This window comes from Heterodontus francisci, chromosome 5, assembly GCF_036365525.1.
Source record: "Heterodontus francisci isolate sHetFra1 chromosome 5, sHetFra1.hap1, whole genome shotgun sequence".
NCBI classification, from domain to species: Eukaryota; Metazoa; Chordata; class Chondrichthyes; order Heterodontiformes; family Heterodontidae; genus Heterodontus; species Heterodontus francisci.
In genome coordinates, this window is record NC_090375.1 from 29,215,394 (window position 1) to 29,235,412 (window position 20,019).

General features: G+C 43.5%; 1 protein-coding gene across 8 annotated transcripts in view; it reads left to right on the top strand.

Annotated features, from left to right (window-relative positions):
• ppp4r1 (protein phosphatase 4, regulatory subunit 1) overlaps positions 1–20,019 on the top strand; it is a 112,069-nt gene that overhangs the window by 66,768 nt on the left and 25,282 nt on the right. For all 8 annotated transcript variants that reach the window (XM_068031242.1, XM_068031247.1, XM_068031243.1 and 5 more), the window contains 3 exons: positions 2,357–2,535; positions 6,987–7,091; positions 19,060–19,146. In XM_068031242.1, the coding sequence (XP_067887343.1) occupies positions 2,357–2,535; positions 6,987–7,091; positions 19,060–19,146 (371 nt within the window). The remainder of the gene's footprint in view (positions 1–2,356; positions 2,536–6,986; positions 7,092–19,059; positions 19,147–20,019) is intronic.

Below are 20,019 nucleotides of genomic sequence, written 5' to 3' on the forward strand. Positions count from 1 at the left end.
AATCGGTTTTTTAAAAAAAAATGCTAAAAGGCTGTTGCGTTTTAGTATATTTTAGAATAGTATGACCAGAAAGAATATCGCAGTTAATGCAAAGAGCTGGCAAAGCAGCATTTGGAATGTTCAGTTGAGAGTAATTCACGAGACTAATGCCAGGGATGATGGGACTGAGTTATGATAAATTGGGAGCAGTTGAATTATATTCCCTTGAGTTGAGAAGGTTAAGGGGTGATTTGATTCAAGTGGTTAATGAAGCGATATGTGGGGGTAGATTAGGAACAGTAAGGGAATTCAGAACAAGGGGACGTCATCTTTGATTTTGAGCTAATGGCAAATCCAGGGAAAACTTTTGTTCGAAGAGTGGAATTATGTGGAAGGCAGTGCCTTAAAGCCATAGATGCAAAGCCCCCTGAAGTGTTTAAAAGTGAGATAGGTACTCAACTGAGCTCATTTACAAGCAGAGACACAAATGAGAGTATGCTGAACCTTGTGCTTGTATGCGCAGTGTTCAGTTTCATAATTTTATTGGCACGAGGAAAGTTTGCCTTTTTAAGTTGTATAATTTGTTGTATAAAAAGGTGTTTATTGAACTATGTACTAATGATTAGATTGTAAGGCTGTACGTGAGCTTTGACATTTGTCCTATGCTTTCAAAATGTGGTGCCCCTAGCCAAGCAGTTCCAAGTCAGTTACAACACTGGTATGTATCTGAAAATGGGGAAAACAGCCCAGGTATTTCCTGCCCACAAAAGTGGAGCAAATCCAACCCGGCCAGCTACTGCTCTATCAGCCAATTCCTGATCAGCAATGTAATGTTAGAAGTCATCACCAAGTTAAGAGTGTAATGCAGTCCTTGCTTGGATGAGCCAGCTATAACACCCAAGAAGCTGGACCTTCTTTACTTCCCAAACAGTGACCTCCACCACCTAGAAGGACATGGTTAGCATATGTGCGCTCACATCACCACCACCAATTCACACGCCATCCATATACGTACATGTATTGCTATTGCTTCAACATCGCTCTGCCAAAATCCTGCAAACCCCAAACAGTCTTGTTGGAGATTCTTTACCACATGAACTGCAGCAGTTCAAGAAATCAGCCAACCAGCATCTTGGGCAATCCAGAGATGGGCAGCACCTCGGAAATAAAACAAAACAAGCTTGGGCTTTTTGTGGAATGTCACTCAATACTACACAATGTTTGAATTTTTGCAGCTGAGGTTCCTCTTTCAGCAGCTTCCAATTATATAGTGCAGTGCCTTCTGTTTTTTTTTTGAAAGCACAACTCTAGGTGCTTCACTGAAATATGGAAAGAGGATACTAAGCCAGAAAGGAGCGGTGACTAAATGCTTGAATGAAGAATTGGGTTTTGAGACTTCTTGAGAGAATTGTATCTTTTATGGGAGGGAAGGAGGCAGAGAGGTTTAAGGTGGCAGCTACAGAGAGTATGACTCAGCCGTCTGAGGTCTGTGCCATCATTGATGGGCTGATAGGGAGAGGGGTTGCATAAAACGCCTGAGTCAGAGAATTAATGGGTGTGACAAGAACCAAGTGTGATTAAAAGATTTGAAACTAGAGCTCTTGGGGAAAGCTAATGTAAAGCAGCAAGGACTGGGATGATGGATGAGCTGGAAAGTGCAGAGTTGGATGTATGTAGCATAGTTTGGAACAAGTTAGAGTTTATTAAGGGTACAGGATGGGTGCTAGTAAGTTGAACGTTTGAATAGCTGAGCCTTTTGCTGATAAAGCCATGTTTAAGGGTTTTTTGTGGAGGTCAAACTAAGTGTTCTTTGTGGTGCATGTATATAGAGATTCAAGTTCAGCTGAAGATCAGAACTGAATATCAAGCTGGTGAATCTTGTGTTTGAGCTGGAGTGTGTGGCTGAGTTATGAAGGTGGTCGATTGTGGAATCGTGCTTTGTGATTTCAGATTGGATATTAAAAAAATGTTGACACCAGTTTCACTGTTCACCACCTAGCAGCTTGTTACAGAGCCGTGCTTTGGGAGTAAGTTACCTGCTTGCATTTAATATTTCACAGGAGCAGTAATAGGCCGTTCTCCCCTCAAACCTATTCCACCATTCAGTTAGATCATGGCTGATCTGTATCTGAGCTCCATCTTGCCTGGCTTGGTTCCATAACCTTAATACCCCCGCCTAACAAAAATAGATCCATCAACAATATCTTTTAAATTATGGTTCACAAATATTTACCTGTAAATATAATAATTATGAAGTTAACGCAAGAATTGACTTAAATTGCGCATATACATCTTTCTAAAGTTTTTGTAAACATGAATCTTTAAGTCTCAGAATTATTTAGAGTGTGAAAGTGAACTCTATTGTTTGGTCCAACAGCACAAGTGGATGTTCTAACTGCTGCCCTCAGAGCTTCCACTCTTGACTTTGAGGAAGAACCATCTGTGGAACCGCTGTGTAACCGAACAGAGTCGCAAGCAGATCCTATAAAAGTTGACCCTATAAATGTTGACCAAGACGATGTGCCTTTAACTGCTGAAATTTCAGCTGCTGTTGAGGTAGGATTGCCATCATGGACTTCAAGAATTATGTGCTTCCTCAGTGATTTAACAATGCTATTGGCTAAATCTACCAGTTGACCGAAGCTGAATTAGTATTTGTGTGAGACAGTTTTAATCAACATTAAAGTTTAATAATTTGTTTTTAAACTAGCGTTAAATCTGATACTGCTTAGGAACATGTAGCAAACAAATTAACAGGTAATCACAAGAAAGACATTCTATGAACTTTGATACAGAAGCAACCTGCTGTCCCTCCTGAAACCCATTTCACCTGTTTATCAGTCTGAAAAACTTCCTGGTGTTCGTAATAACAGGATGCAAATACACAGCAGATCCCTCAGCATCTGAAAAGAAGGGGGAAAGTTTTGGGTTCCAATCCTTTGCCCGACTGAAAGATGTGTTGTAGGGCTGTTGCTAGGGCTTTAAACTAAATTGTGGGGGTGAGGGTTCATTTGCATGGAAAAACAGGAAGTTAAAGGAGAAGGTAGGAGTACAGGTTAGTGGTGAGGTTGATACCAAACTGCAAGAAGTATACTGGTTAAACCAAAAGAGAGAAATAATAAACAGGCGAATAAAGCATCAGTGCTGAGGGACAGATTAGGGGGTATAGCCCAAATAAGAGTTCTATATACAAATGCACGGAGTGTAAGGAATAAACTAGATGAGCTACAGGCGCAAATTCAAATGGAAGATTATGATGTGGTGGCCATTGCGGAGACGTGGCTGCAGGATGGTCGGGACTGGGAACTAAATATACCTGGTTATAAAGTTTACAGGAGGGACAGGGAAAATGGCCGAGGGGGTGGAGTAGCTTTACTGATTAGAAATAATATCACCTCATTGGTGAGGGAGAATATAATGAGGGGAAAGTATCCAGTGGAGACCTTATGGGTGGAATTGAGGAACAGAAAAGGATCTAAAACTGTAATAGGTGTTGTGTATAGACCCCCTGGTAGCAGTTCTGAGGTGTTAGATTGTATAACTGCACAAATTAGGCAAGTGTGTAACAAAGGCAGAGGAGTATTACTGGGGGATTTCAACTTGCACACAGATTGGGAGAGGCAGACGAGCACCTATCAGAAAGGTAGTGAATTTCTGGGATGTGTCCGGGATAGTTTCCTACAGCAATATGTCCTAGATGTAACAAGGGGACAGGCAATATTAGATTAAGTTATGACTAATGAGCCAAATTTAATTAGTAGCCTAACTGTGCGTGAGCAGTTACCAAATAGTGATCACAACATGATCGAATTCAAGGTAGCATTTGAAAGTGAAAAGCACGAATCGGCAACTAGAATTTTAGACTTGGGTAAGGCTGACTTTACCAGGGTGAGACAGACTGTCCACGGTAAACTGGGTCAAACAACTGAAGAACAGTGGAGAATATTTAAAGAAACATTTAACGAAATACAGAGCAAGTATATACCTCCGAGAGGAAAAAGCTCCACTTCATAGAAAAAACAGCCATGGACAACTGAAGAGATTAGGGATAGCATAATACAAAAATGCGAAACGCAGCACAGATCTGGCCGAATGGGATCGATACAAAGACCAGCAAAGGGTCACAATGCAGCTTATAAGAGCTACTAAAAGAGATTATGAAAGGGAACTTGCAAGGGACATCAAAATCAATAAGACGAAATTTTATAGTTGCATAAAGGGAAAGCGGGTGGTCAAGAGCAATGTAGGCCCACTAAAAGCTGGAAATGGAGATATTGTCATTGATAATGGGGAAATGGCAGACATATTGAACAATTACTTTGCCTCAGTATTTACAGTTGAAAAAGGAGGATAACTTGCCGGAAGTCCCAAAAAAATTAATAGCCAATCGGGACAGGGACTTAATACAAATAACGTAAGTAAAACATCAGTAATAAGGAAATTAATGGAACTCCCCAGGACCTGACGGTTTCCATCCGAGGGTGTTAAAGGAAGTAGGGAGCACGTTGTAGATGCCCTAACTATAGTCTTTCAGCGTTCCCTAGATTCTGGGGTGGTCCCTCTGGATTGGAAAGTTGCACATGTCACTCCACTTTTTAAGAAAGTTGCAAGGGGAACCAAGGAAATTAGACCAATTAGCCTGACATCTGTGGTGGGCATTTTGCTGGAGTCTATAATCAAGGATAGGGTGACCGAACACCTGGAAAAATTTCAGTTAATCAGGGACAGCCAGCATGGATTCATGACAGGAAGGTCATGCCTGACAAATCTCATTGAATTTTTTGGAGGTGACTAAGGTAGTGGACAGGGAAGTATCCATGGATGTTATTTGTATGGACTTGCAGAAGGCATTTGATAAAGTCCCACATAAGAGACTGTTAACTAAGGTAGAAGCCCATGGAGTTGAGGCCAAGTTACTGACATGGTTCGGAAGTTGGTTGAATGATAGGTGACAGAAAGTGGGGATAATGGGTAAGTACTCCGATTGGCAGGATGTGACTAGTGGTGTCCCGCAGGGATCTGTGTTGGGGCCTCAATTATTCACATTATTCATTAACGACTTGGATGATGGCATAGTAAGTTATATATCCAAATTTGCTGATGATACAAAGTTAGGCGGCATTGTAGATCGTCTAGATGATAGCATAAAGTGGCAAAGAGATATTGACAGACTAGGTGAGTGGGCAAAACTGTGGCAGATGGATTTCAATGCCGGCAAGTGTGAGATTAACCATTTTGGGCCAAAAAAGGATAGAGCAGGGTACTTTCTAAATGGGAAGAGGTTAAGTACAGTGGATGTCCAAAGAGACTTGGGGGTTCAGGTGCATAGATCTTTAAAATGCCACGAGCAAGTGCAGAAAATAATCAAATGGAATGCTAGCCTTTATATCGAGAGGATTGTAGTATAAAGACACAGGGGTTTTGCTGCAGCTGTACAAAACCCTGGTTAGACCCCACTTGGAGTACTGAGAGTAGTTCTGGGCACCACACCTGAGGAAGGATATATTGGCCTTGGAGGGAGTGCAACGTAGGTTTACAAGAATGATACCTGGACGACAGGGGTTAAGTTACGAGGAGAGATTACACAAATTAGGCCTGTTTTAGCTAGAATTTAGAAGGTTAAGGGGTGATCTGATTGAAGTCTGCAAGATATTAACAGGAAAAGACAGGCTAGATAAAGTTAAACTATTTCCACTGGTTGGAGATTCTAAAACTAGGTGGCGTAGTCTAATAATTAGGACCAGACTGTTCAGGAGAGATGTTAGGAAGCACTTCTTCACGCAAAGGGTGATAGAGGTTTGGAACTCTCTCTCACAAACAGCAGTTGAAGCTAGAACAGTTGTTAATTTTAAATCTGAGATAGATAGGGTTTTGTTAAGCACAATATTAAGGCATATGGGCCAAAGGCAGGTATATGGAGTTAGGCCGCGGATCAGCCATGATCTCATTGAATAGCGGGACAGGTTTGAGGGGCTGAATGGCCTACTCCTGTTCCTATCTTCCTATGTTCCTATGAGTGCTGACATGGTGCTTGCAGCCAGAATAACAACCCATCCTTCCACTGACACTGATGGACTTGCTATGTATTTCCAACATTTGCTATTTATTTGAAATTTCTAATGTTTGTTGGCTTGTTCTCATTTGCCATCAATCCCAAATTTGCCATTCACTTGTTACATTCTGTATCCCCTTGTCCTAACATTGCAAGCTAACCAAGTATTCTATATTTTTTTTATTCTGTTTACTGTTTCTTATATATGCGATTTCTTCTTAAAAATCCTTTTCAAGAAGATTTCTCCAGTCATTCCTCATAAAATGAGCCCTTTGATGCTAAGCCAGCCACCTTTGAGCAAATTCCAGGGCTTGAATGTTTTCCTTGTGTGTACCAAAACTGGATGCAGCACTCAAGTCTGTGCAGAGCACTATGAAATTTTAGTGTGCCTTACTCTGCCTAAAGTTTTGGATATTTAGTTCAGAATTTGTTTTGGTTGCTGCAAAGCAGTAACTGAATATGTTAAGTGCCAAGTCTAGTGTATTTGCACCATTTTTATGACAGATGTGCCCATTTTTCTTTGTGTCCAGTAGCTTGCTCTTTGATTTTCACTTGAAAACTAAGAAGGAGCCTGGTTGAGAAACTAATTAAGAGTATCGCTTTTTTATCATATCACAATTCAGTGCTGTGTTGTGGTCTAAGCTTGTCAAAACAGTGATTTCTACCCTCGTATGTACAATTTTTGGATGAAACTGCTGCACTGGAAGTTGGATATGTTCTACAACTTGTAGTAAACTGATCCTGTGACCAAAAAAAAATGTTCAGAATAAAGATGCAGTGATTATTTTTTGTAGTCTGTTTTCTTTTTCTTGCTCTACACCTCCCCGTTTAAAAAAAAAAATTAGGTGTTTTATAAGACTGATAGCAATTTGAATGCTTGAATCGTCATGAGTTTTGTAAGTTTAGACATGGTTATTAAGGCCTCTTCATCAGACTTGTTTCCCTGTATTTGCAGGAAGACTGTGTAAGTGATGCAGTGTACAGTAACAACCAAACACAGAATGCATCTCCCTTTTCAGCAATGGTACCAGATGACCGGGTGTTCACTTATTTTGAGACGGTGAGGTTATGAAAGATAGTTGTAAGTGCGGAGTGATTTGTGAAAACCTTGAAGTGTGTGTTTAAAGAAACAAAGGGGTCTTTAAATAAGTGCCACATTGATGACTCGATGGTCGAGAATAGTGCTAGAGTTCAATTTACCCAAGTTAATGAGTTAAGCACTGCCCTTTCTTAACACCTAATACAGCACCTTGCTAACTAAAAACTGTATTTTGTTGATGTGAGAAAGACTTGTCTTCAGCCAGAGGGGCATCACTTAAAAGTCTGCAAGTGGTGGTCCCATGTATATGACATGTGACAGATGGAGTATAATGGAAATGTGAGGTTGTTTGTTTTTAGAACAAACAAAAGAACAAAGAAATTTACAGCACAGGAACAGGCCCTTCGGCCCTCCAAGCCTGCTCCGATCCAGATCCTCTATCTAAACATGTCGCCTATTTTCTTAGGGTCTGTATCTCTTTGCTTCCTGCCCATTCATGTATCTGTCCAGATACATCTTAAAAGACACTATCATGCCTGCGTCTACCACCTCCGCTGGCAACGCGTTCCAGGCACCCACCACCCTCTGCGTAAAGAACTTTCCACGCATATCCCCTCTAAACTTTTCCCCTCGCACTTTGAACTCGTGACCCCTAGTAATCGAATCCCCCACTCTGGGGGAAAAAGCTTCTTGCTATCCACCCTGTCTATACCTCTCATGATTTTGTACACCTCAATCAGGTCCCCCCTCAACCTCCGTCTTTCTAATGAAAATAATCCTAATCTGCTCAACCTCTCTTCATAGCTGCCGCCCTCCATACCAGGCAACATCCTGGTGAACCTCCTCTGCACCCTCTCCAAAGCATCTACATCCTTTTGGTAATGTGGCGACCAGAACTGCACGCAGTATTCCAAATGTGGCCGAACCAAAGTCTTATACAACTGTAACATGACCTGCCAATCCTTGTACTCAATACCCCGTCCGATGAAGGAAAGCATGCCGTATGCCGCCTTGACCACTCTATTGACCTGCGTTGCCACCTTCAGGGAACAATGGACCTGAACACCCAAATCTCTCTGCACATCAATTTTCCCCAGGACTTTTCCATTTACTGTATAATTCACTCTTGAATTGGATCTTCCAAAATGCATCACCTCGCATTTGCCCTGATTGAACTCCATCTGCCATTTTTCTGCCCAACTCTCCAATCTATTTATATTCTGCTGTATTCTCTGACAGTCCCCTTCACTATCTGCTACTCCACCAATCTTAGTGTCGTCTGCAAATTTGCTAATCAGTCCACCTATACTTTCCTCCAAATCATTTATGTATATCACAGACAACAGTGGTCCCAGCACGGATCCCTGTGGAACACCACTGGTCACACGTCTCCATTTTGAGAAACTCCCTTCCACTGCTACTCTGTCTCCTATTGCCCAGCCAGTTCTTTATCCATCTAGCTAGTACACCCTGGACCCCATGCGACTTTACTTTCTCCATCAGCCTACCATGGGGAACCTTATCAAACGCCTTACTGAAGACCATGTATATAACATCTACAGCCCTTCCCTCATCAATCAACTTTGTCACTTCCTCAAAGAATTCTATTAAGTTGGTAAGACATGATCTTCCCTGCACAAAACCATGTTGCCTATCACTGATAAGCCCATTTTCTTCCAAATGGGAATAGATCCTATCCCTCAGTATCTTCTCCAGCAGCTTCCCTACCACTGACGTCAGGCTCACCGGTCTATAATTACCTGGATTATCCCTGTTACCCTTCTTAAACAAGGGGACAACATTAGCAATTCTCCAGTCCTCCGGGACCTCACCCGTGTTTAAGGATGCTGCAAAGATATCTGTTAAGGCCCCAGCTATTTCTTCTCTCGCTTCCCACAGTAACCTGGGATAGATCCCATCCGGACCTGGGGACTTGTCCACCTTAATGCCTTTTAGAATACCCAACACTTCCTCACTCCTTTATGCCAACTTGACCTAGAGTAATCAAACATCTGTCCCTCTCCTCGGTGAATACCGAGGCAAAGTACTCGTTTAGAATCTCGCCCATTTTCTCTGACTCCACGCATAACTTTCCTCCTTTGTCCTTGAGTGGGCCCATCCTTTCTCTAGTTACCCTCTTGCTCCTTATATATGAATAAAAGGCTTTGGGATTTTCCTTAACCCTGTTTGCTAAAGATATTTCATGACCCCTTTTCGCCCTCTTAATTCCTCGTTTCAGATTGGTCCTACATTCCCGATATTCTTTCAAAGCTATTAATTGTTGCTGTTCAAGGAATTTGGGTATCCAAATAGTCATTTGGTAGTCCTGAACTTGAGTATTGCTGAAAACAGAGACGTTTTGTCGAAGCTTTTCGAATTGCACTCATCAGGGTGATTTGCAAGAATACCAATTTAAGGGAAACAACAAATTATACCATGAGAAGAGTGTGCTGAGTGGTTGGCAAGTGGACTCTGATAGAGGCGTTGCCATGGAGAATGCACTTGTTTATGGTGATTGACAATTAACTGCCAAGCTTTGTTTGAAATTTAAACCAGGCAGCTTGACTCTGGTCAAGGCATTACCCTGAGGAATGAAACAGCGAATGGCTTTCACTTGTTTAGCTGAAACAGGTGCAATGTGTGTACTTGTTTTTTCTGTCTGCAAAGAACAGGGCCCTGTGTATTCATACATGTAGCTTCCAGTACGTGCAAATGCACCACACTGCGAGCCCTATGGACAATCTTAAGTTGGTTGTCGGGGTAATTCTTCACACATTGCGGTTTATGAAGCATATGTTGTTCAATTGCAGAATCGCATCTAATGTTGGACACTGTTTTGAGTTTTGCTAGCACTTGGCTGGTTGGGTACGGTCTGTACCTTGCCCGTTGCGAACAGTAGAAGGGACATGTTGTTTCATACTATCGGCCCGTCTTGAGATGTATCGCCTATATACCTGGCATTGAAATTCATATATCGCATTACTCATTTATGTGATAGGCTGAACATCTTTTTGACTTGATAGCATCCTGTGAGTGGCGAACACCACACGTGTTGCTACTGCATCACAGCAGCACAAAATAGTGAGCTTCACCTTTTGTTCAAATTTTTGCGATACATTACCCTTCCAGGGTAATCTGAGGTAGATTGGGCACCTTTCAGGGCTGAAAATAACAGCCTTAGGTCTGTTCATAAGTTTGCACGTTATAAAGCGAGAGATGATCTGATCAGGGTAGCCATTGTCATGCAGACTGTACGTTCCAAAGACTGGCGGTTCTTATCAAACAACACGTCCCTTCCGCTGTTCGCAACGTGCTTGCAAAACTCAACAGTGTCCAACATTACATGTGATTTCACGATTGGACATTATTTGCTAAACAATCCTCAGGATGCTAAGAATTACACTGACAACCAATTTATGATAGGCTTGCAGTGTGGCACCTTTGCACATGGAAGCTACGTATATTAATACACAGGGCCCGTTCTTTGCAGACAGAACATGTACACGCATTGCGCCTGTTTCAGCTAAACAAAATAAGTGACAGCCATTCGCTGGTTCATGCCTCGGGGCAGTCAAGCTGCCTGTTTTAAATTTCAAACAAAGCTTGGCAGTTAACTGTCAGTCACCATAAACTGGTGCATTCTCCATGGCAACCTCTGTACTTGCCACTTGCCACAAGTCCACTTGCCAACCAATCAGCACTCCCTCATCATACAGTATAGATTTGTTGCTTCCTTTACATTGGTATTCTAGTGAATTTTACTGATGAGTGCAAGACGAAAAGCTTTGACAAAATGTATGTTTTCAGCAATACTCAAATTTGGGTATCCTTGTACATGAAACACAGTTAACATGCAATCAATTAGGAAGGCAAATGGTATGTTGGACTTTATTGCAAGGGGGTTGGAGAACAAGAATAAGGAAGTCTTGCTGCAGTTGTACATGGCTTTGATGAGATCATGCCTGGAGTACCATGTACTGTACCTAAAGAAGCCTTAGAGGGGTTGCAACAAAGGTTCACTAGATTGATTTCTTGAATGAGAGCATGGTCCTATGAGGCAAAATTGAGTAGAATAGGTCTGTTCTCTCTGAAGTTAAGAAGAATGAGAGGGGATGTTATTGAAATGTAGAAAATTCTGCAGAGGGCTTGATGGGGTTGATTCTAGGAATGGGAAACAAAGTACTGTATTAAATTTATAGATAACAAGTTAAACTAATAAAATTTCAATCGGGCTAAGTATAAGAAGTGAATTAATAGTATTAGCACAGAGCAGGTCTAGAGGCATCAATTAGTATTAGTTTAGACAAGGTACTAACAAGATTTTAAAGGAGGGAATTGAGATTTTTTTAGATCATGGCTGGGGACCTGGCACCTGTCGCTTGGAATTCCTGCATCATGTGGGAACTTAATCCATTTTATGTGTCTTGAGGGATCATGTATGTAGGAAGTCTTTTCAGCTGCTTGAGCTCAAGCTCACTATTTCCGAGCTTGAGAGGCAGCTGGAGTCACTACAGAACTTCAGGGAGAATGAGTCACCTCACTGGCAGTGGGAGTTCAGGATGGCAGATGGGTGTCCCATCAGAAGGAGTAGGAAGAGACGGGAGGTGCAGGAGTCTTCGAGCCACTGTCAAACAGGTACTCCGCTTTGGAGACTTTGAGAGTGACAACACCTTGACGTGAAGTCCAGACCATAGCACTAGTGGGCAAGAGACTGCACATAAGGGAACAGCAAAGAGTAGAAATGCACACATTAGAGGAGATTCCATAGTTAGTGGGACAGACTGGCATTTCTGTAACCACATGGTGCGTTGCATCCCTGGTGCCAGGGTAAAGGACATCACTGAAGGGGTGCAGAAGATTTTGCTAGAGGAAGGGAGTGAGATACAAGTTGTGGTACACATAGATGCCAACGACAGAGAAGGAGAGCAGGTATTCAGATCCTCCAGTCAGCTTTTCAAGAGCGCGGGAGGAAGTTAAGAAGTAGGACCTTGCAGGTAATAATCTCTGGATTACTCCCAATGCCACGTGCTAGCGAGAGTAGAAATAGGAAGATAAGGATCAATGTGTGGCTTGAAGCATGGTGCAGGAGGGAGGGCTTCAGATTTTTGGGACATTGGGACCAATTCTGGGGTAAGAGGCATCTATTCAAAAGAGGCTGGTTACACCACAACAGAACTGAGACCAATGTCCTCACGTGGAGGTTCACTAGTGTGGTTGGGGAGGGTTTAAACTAAATTGGCAGGGGGATGGATTCCAGCATATAGAAATAAAGAGGAATAAGGTGCATAAAGGAGAGTGTTGGATAGTACAACAGAAGGACGATGTACTATATGCGATATGAGGCGGCTAAGAAGGACTGCAAGGAAAACAGACAGATTTAGAATGCACGTATGTAAATGCACAAAGTATAGTGAATAAGATTAGTGGGCTGTAAATACAAATTGCCGTGTCGGAATATGATGTGGCAATAACGGAAACGTGGCTCAAAAGTAGTGAGGACTGGGCACTTAACATTCAAGAATACAAGGTGTTCAGAAAAGTTAAGAAAGGAAAAAAAGGGAGATGGGTGGCAGTTCTGATTAGGGAAGACGTAATGTTGGAAAGAGAGGATGTCCTTGAGGCAAGGACAGATCCATTTAGTTAAACTTGAGAAGCAAAAAGGGTATGATCACTTTACTGGAAGTATTCTCTATAGGCCTCTAACTAGTGAGATTGAGGAGCAAATCTGCAGGAAAATCACGAAAATGTGCAAGAGCTATGGAGTGGTGAAATAGGGGGAGTGTTAGAGTAAAGGGTAAGGAGGGGGAGGAAATTCTGATATGTATTCAGGAGAGCTCCTTTGACCAGAATGTTCTCGATCCACCTTGGAACAAGGCATTGCTGGATCTGGTGAAACAAGTGGACCTAGTGTCTCTGGAGGAGCACTTGTGTAAGAGTGATCATCGAATCCTAAGGTTTAGGTTAGTAATGGAGAAGAGCAAGGAACAATCTGAAGTAGAACTGCTGAATTGGAGGAAGGCTAAATTCAGTGGGATGAGAGGGGATCTAGGCCAAGTAAAATGGGACCAAAGATTGACAAGAAAAACTGTAACGGGACAACAGGTGATCTTTAAGGAGGACATGTTTCACGTACAGGCTAGGTATATTCCAACAAGTACAAAAGATAAGGGAAACAAAGCCAGGGCTCCTTGGATGATGAGTGAGATGGAGAATATGTTGAAATGGAAACAAGTATGCATGATATGAAGTGAACTTTTCAAGCGAGGACCAGGCCAAATATAATATAAATTGAGAGGGGAAGTGAAGCAGAAAATAAGACTAGCAAAGAGAGAATATGAATAGAATGGCAGTCAACATAAAAGGGAACCCAAAAATCATGTACGCCATGTGAATAATAAGAGGTGGGGTGGGGCCTATTTGAGACAAACAGGGTGATATATGTTTCGAAGTGCAAGTCAAAGCTAGAATGCTGAATCAAGTTTGTATCAAGTTTACGAAGGAAGAGGATGCTGACAAAATATCTGTAGAAGCAGAGATGGTAGAGGTCATGGATTGAAAATTAAAAGGATGGATGTACTGGAAAGGCTGGCTAGGCATGGAATGTTTAAGTCACCTGTTCCAGGTGGCTTGCACCCTAGATAGCTAAAAGAATTGGGAGTGGAGATAGCAGCAGGGCTTGCCATAATATTCCAATCTTCCCTGGATTCAGGGTAGGTGCCAGAGGATTCAAGAGTGGCAAAAACAGGCTGGTTGGTTTAAAATCAGTGGTGGGTTAAGCTTTTAGACACAATAAACAGGAAAAATCAACTGGCACTTGGAGAGGTTTGAGTTAATTAAGGAGAGCTGGCAAGAATTTGTAAAGGGCAGATGGTGCTTGACTAATTTAACTGAATTTTTTGATTAAGTAACAGAGAAGGTTGATGAAGCGAAAGCAATGGATGTTGTCTATACAGATTTTAAGAATGTGTTTGATGAATGACTGCATAAAAGGCTGGTTAACATAATTGAGGCTCATGGAATAGGAGAGTCCTATTGTCAGCTTGGAGTCGTGGTAAATGGTTGTTTTTCAGACTGGAAGATGGTTGAAAGTGGTGTTCCCCAAGAGTCAGGGCTGGCACCACTGCTTTTTGATACATGTAAATGACTGATATTGGAATACAGAGTACATTTCAAAATTTGCCGATGATACTGAACTTGGAGGTACGGCAGACAGTGAGGATGATACCAGTTGACTGCAAGAGGGCGTAGACTAGTAGGATGGGCAGTCATGTGGCAGAAGAAATTTAAGTGTTAAGTGATGCATTTTGGCAGAAGGGATAGGGAGAGGCAATATAGACTTCAGTGGCACAGTTCTGAAGAGTGATACACGGTTCATATGCATGGTTCTTTGAAGGTGGCAGGACAGACTGATAGAATAGTTAGCACAGCAGCCCTCATAACTAGAGGTATTTAATACAAAAGCAGGGAAGTTATGCTGAAGATTTTATCAAGCTCTGGCTCGACCCCAACTGGAGTATTGCTTCCAGTTCTGGTTGTCACACTTTGGGAAGGATGTGAGGGAACTTGAGAGAGTGCAGAGGAGATTTTCCAGAATGGTTCCAGGGATGAGGGATTTTACTTGCAATGTTAGGTTGGAGAAGCTGAAGTTCTCTTTCGAGCAAAGGAAATTGAGGGAAGATTCAATAGAGGTGTACAAGATTATGACAGGTTTAGATAAGTTAGAGAAAGAAAGAAGCTGATAATACAAGGCTAAGGGGGCACAGATCTAAGGTTTTGGACAAGAGATGCAGTGAGGATACGAGGAAGAACTTGTTTACGCAGCAAGTGATAGTGACCTGGAACTCATTGCCTATGAGGGTGTGGAAGCGGAGACCATGAATGGTTTCAAAAGGAAATTGGATGGGCATTTGAGGGAAATAAACTTGCAGGGCTGTGGGGATAGAGGTCATTATCACTTGCTGCATAAACAAGTTCTTCCTCAGATCCTCACTGCATCTCTTGTCCAAAACCTTAAATCTGTGTCCCCTCATCCTTGTACTATCAGTTTCTTTCTTTCTCTACCATATCTAAACCTGTCATAATCTGTGTGGATTGAGTTGGGGGATGGGACTGGTTGGATTGTTCTACAGAGAGCCAGCATGGCCTGCTTAGGTGCCTTCATGAGTTTATTCTTCTCTGCGGAGAAGCTGTTCCTTTGGCTGCATCTAGGGGCATTATCTCAGGATAAGGGGGGTAGCCATTTAGTTCTTTTTTATTCATTCATGGGATGTGGGCATCACTGGCCAGGCCAGCATTTATTGCCCATCCCTAATTGCCCTTGAGAAGGTGGTGGTGAGCTGCCTTTTTGAACTGCTGCAGTCCGTCAGGTAGGTACACCCACAGTGCTTAGGAAGGGAGTTCCAGGATTTTGACCCAGCGACAGTGAAGGAACGGCGATTATAGTTCCAAGTCAGGATGGTGTGTGACTTGGACGGGAACTTGCAGGTGGTGGTGTTCCCATGCATCTGCTGCTCTTGTCCTTCGAGGTGGTAGAGGTCACGGGTTTGGAAGGTGCTGTCTTAGGAGCCTTGATGCATTGCTGCAGTGCATCTTGTAGATGGTACACACTGCTGCCACTGTGCGTCGGTGGTGGAGGGAGTGAATGTTTGTGGATGGTGTGCCAATCAAGCGGACTGCTTTGTCCTGGATGGTGTCGAGCTTCTTGAGTGTTGTTGGAGCTGCACCCATCCAGGCAAGTGGAGAGTATTCCATCACACTCCTGACTTGTGCCTTGTAGATGGTGGACAGGCTTTGGGGAGTCAGGAGGTGAGTTACTCGCTGCAGGATTCCTAGCCTCTGACCTCTTCTAGCCACGGTATTTATATGGCTACTCCAGTTCAGTTTCTGGTCAATGGTAGCCCCAAGGATGTTGATAGTGGGGGATTCAGCGATGGTAATGCCTTTGAATGTCAAGGGGAGATGTTTAGATTCTCTCTTGTTGGAGATGGTCATTGCCCGGCACTTGTGTGGCGCGAATGTTACTTGCCACTTATCAGCCCAAGCCTGGATATTGTCCAGGTCTTGCTGCATTTCTACACGGACTGCTTCAGTATCCGAGGAGTCAGGAATGGTGCTAAACGTTGCGCAATCATCAGCGAACATCCCCACTTCTGACTTTATGATTGAAGGAAGGTCATTGATGAAGCAGCTGAAGATGGTTGGGCCTGGGACACTACCCTGAGGAACTCCTGCAGTGATGTCCTGGAGCTCAGATGATTGACCTCCAACAACCACAACCATCTTCCTTTGCGCTAGCTATGACTCCAACCAGCAGAGGGTTTTCCCCTTGATTCCCATTGACTCCAGTTTTGCTAGGGCTCCTTGATGCCATACTCTGTCAAATGCTACCTTGATATCTCACCTCACCTCTTGAGTTCAGCTCTTTTCTCCATGTTTGAACCAAGGCTGTAGTGAGGTCAGGAGCTGAGTGGCCCTGGCAGAACCCAAACTGAGTGTCACTGAGCAGGTTATTGCTAAGCAAGTGCTGCTTGATGGCACTGTTGATGACACCTTCCATCACTTTACTGATGATTGAGAGTAGGCTGATGGGGCGGTAATTGGCCGGGTTGGACTTGTCCTGCTTTTTGTGTACAGGACATACCTGGGCAATTTTCCACATTGCCGGGTAGATGCCAGTGTTGTAGCTGTACTGGAACAACTTGGGTAAGGGTGTGGCAAGTTCTGGAGCACAGGTCTTCAGTACTATTGCCGGAATATTGTCAGGGCCCATAGCTTTTGCAGTATCCAGTGCCTTCAGTCGTTCCTTGATATCACGCGGAGTGAATCGAATTGGCTGAAGTCTGGCATCTGTAATGCTGGGGACTTCAGGAGGGGCCCGAGATGGATCATCAATTCGGCACTTCTGGCGGAAGATTGTTGCATATCTGCTTTATCTTCTGCCTTATCTTTCACACTGATGAGCTGGGCTCCCCCATCATTGAGGATGGGGGTATTTGTGGAGCCACCTCCTCCAGTTAGTTGTTTAATTGTCCACCACCATTCACGACTGGATGTGGCAGGACTGCAGAGCTTAGATCTGATCCATTGGTTATGGGATCGCTTAGCTCTGTCTATTGCATGCTGCTTATGCAGTTTGGCATGCAAGTAGTCCTGGGTTGTAGCTTCACCAGGTTGACACCTCATTTTGAGGTATGCCTGGTGCTGCTCCTGGAATGCCCTCCTGCACTCTTCATTGAACCAGGGTTGGTCTGCTGGCTTGATGGTAATGGTAGAGTGTGGGATATGTCGGGCCATGAGGTTGCAGATTGTGGTTGAGTACAATTCTGCTGCTGCTGATGGCCTACAGCGCCTCATGGATGCCCAGTTTTGCATTGCAGATCTGTTCGAAATCTATCCCATTTAGCACGGTGATAATGCCACACAACACGATGGATGGTATCCTCAACGTGAAGGCGGGACTTCGTCTCCACAAGGACTGTGCAGTGGTCACTCCTACCAATACAGCCATGGACAGAAGCATCTGCGGCAGGCAGATTGTTGAGGACAAGGTCGAGTATGTTTTTCCCTCGTGTTGGTTCCCCACCACCTGCCGCAGACCCAGTCTAGCAGCTATGTCCTTTAGTACTCTGCCAGCTCGGTCAGTAGTGGTGCTACCGAGCCACTCTTGATGGACATTGAAGTCCCCCACCCAGAGTACATTTTGTGCCCTTGCCACCCTCCGTGCTTCCTCCAAGTGGTGTTCAGCATGGAGGAGTACGGAGTCATCAGCTGAGGTAGGGCGGTAGGTGGTAATCAATAGGAGGTTACTTTGTCCATGTTTGACCTGATGCCGTGAGACTTCATATAGTCCGGAGTCGATGTTGAGGACTCCCAGGGCAACTCCCTCCCTACTGTAGACCACTGTCCCACCACCTCTGCTGGGTCTGTCCTGCCGGTGGGACAGGACATACCCAGGGATAGTGGTTGCAGTGTCTGGGACATTATCTGTAAGGTATGATTCGGTGAGTATGACTATGTCAGGCTGTTGCTTGACTGGTCTGTGGGACAGCTCTCCCAACTTTGGCACAAGCCCCCAGATGTTAGTAAGGAGGACTTTGCAAGGTCGACAGGGCTGGGTTTGCTGTTGTCGTTTCTGGTGCCTAGTACTGAGATGAAGAGTAATTTCTTTACTCAGATGGTTGTGAATCTTTGGAATTCTCTTCCTCCTTCCCACTGTGGTTGCCTAGTCATGGAGTATATTCAAGACTGAGGTAGATTTTTGGGTTCTAAGGGAATCAAGAAATTTGGCAATTGGGTGGGAAAATGGAGTTCATGTCGAAGATCAGCCGTGATCTTACAGAATGGCAGCTCTTTCTTATGTTCTTGGGGATGAAATTGGGCTGAACCTGCAGCACGCAGTAGTAATGTTGGACCATTGAGTTGTCGACCATTCTTACATCAAGTGCTGTTGCAATGAATGCAAAGTGGGGTGGAAGGTAATGAAGAAACCTTTTTTTTTAATAGTTATCCTTTTTAATGTTTACAGCTTTCACTTTTTAAATGCACTTTATTGAAAGTTTAAATTTGTTAAAGCTTGTAATTTAAGCTCAATAAAATGCAACGGTTTTGCATTCTAATACAATGTATGCGGATCGCATCTGATAAACAATACCCCTTACCCACTGTTTTAAAAAGGGGCAAAATGTAGCCATCTTGTTGTAAAATGCTTGCTTGTAACCTTTATGTAACTTTTACATTCTGATTTTGTGGAACTTTGAATCACTCCTCACTTCTTAGGTAAACGGGTAACTCAGGTCCTACTGAGAGCAAGGAATGGGTATACCTCTGATTTGAGTGGTTATATAAAACAAATTTAAAACTAAACTGCTTGATTTAGCACTTGCAGACTTTTGTAACACAGCCTTGTGTTAACCTTTGTGCTTATGTACACAGCATGTTGAATTCAGTTTCAAGTCAGACTTGTTTCATTCAGTGTTGCTTCCATCAACAGAACCTGGAAGGGAGGCTTCAGTTTATCCAAGATAATTCATGTCGGAGGCAAAGCAGTTTTGAAGACAATAAAAAATCTAAAATTCAGGTAATTAAAAGCAACAGGTTTACCAATTTCTTACAGTAATGCTGAAGGAGATACTAAATTATTAAAATTATTTTCATTAATTTTTCATCTAGTTTGGCATACAATATTCAGTATTCAAAGGTCGCACCTTCTTGCCACCTTAGGAGGTATATCACAACAACCTGTGCAGATGCAACTTGCTCAGCAGCTGTTGCAAAGATATGTAGAAGTTACAACATGATTGGGCCAAATGGCCTGTTTCTATGTTCAATTTTACGTTGGGCCAGCCCAAGTATTCTTGCGCTCTCTCTCTCTCTCTCTCTCTCTCTCTCTCTCTCTCTCTCTCTCTCTCTCTCTCTCTCGCTGTCTCTCTCTCTCTCGCTGTCTCTCTCTCTCTCGCTCTCTCTCTCTCTCTCTCTCTCTCTGTCTCTCTCTCTCTCGCTGTCTCTCTCTCTCTCGCTGTCTCTCTCTCTCTCGCTGTCTCTCTCTCTCTCGCTGTCTCTCTCTCTCTCGCTGTCTCTCTCTCTCTCGCTGTCTCTCTCTCTCTCTCGCTGTCTCTCTCTCTCTCGCTGTCTCTCTCTCTCTCTCTCTCTCTCTCTCTCTCTCTCTCTCTCTCTCGCTGTCTCTCTCTCGCTGTCTCTCTCTCGCTGTCTCTCTCTCGCTGTCTCTCTCTCGCTGTCTCTCTCTCGCTGTCTCTCTCTCGCTGTCTCTCTCTCGCTGTCTCTCTCTCGCTGTCTCTCTCTCGCTGTCTCTCTCTCGCTGTCTCTCTCTCGCTGTCTCTCTCTCGCTGTCTCTCTCTCGCTGTCTCTCTCTCGCTGTCTCTCTCTCGCTGTCTCTCTCTCGCTGTCTCTCTCTGTCGCTGTCTCTCTCTGTGTCTCTCTCTCTGTCTCTCTC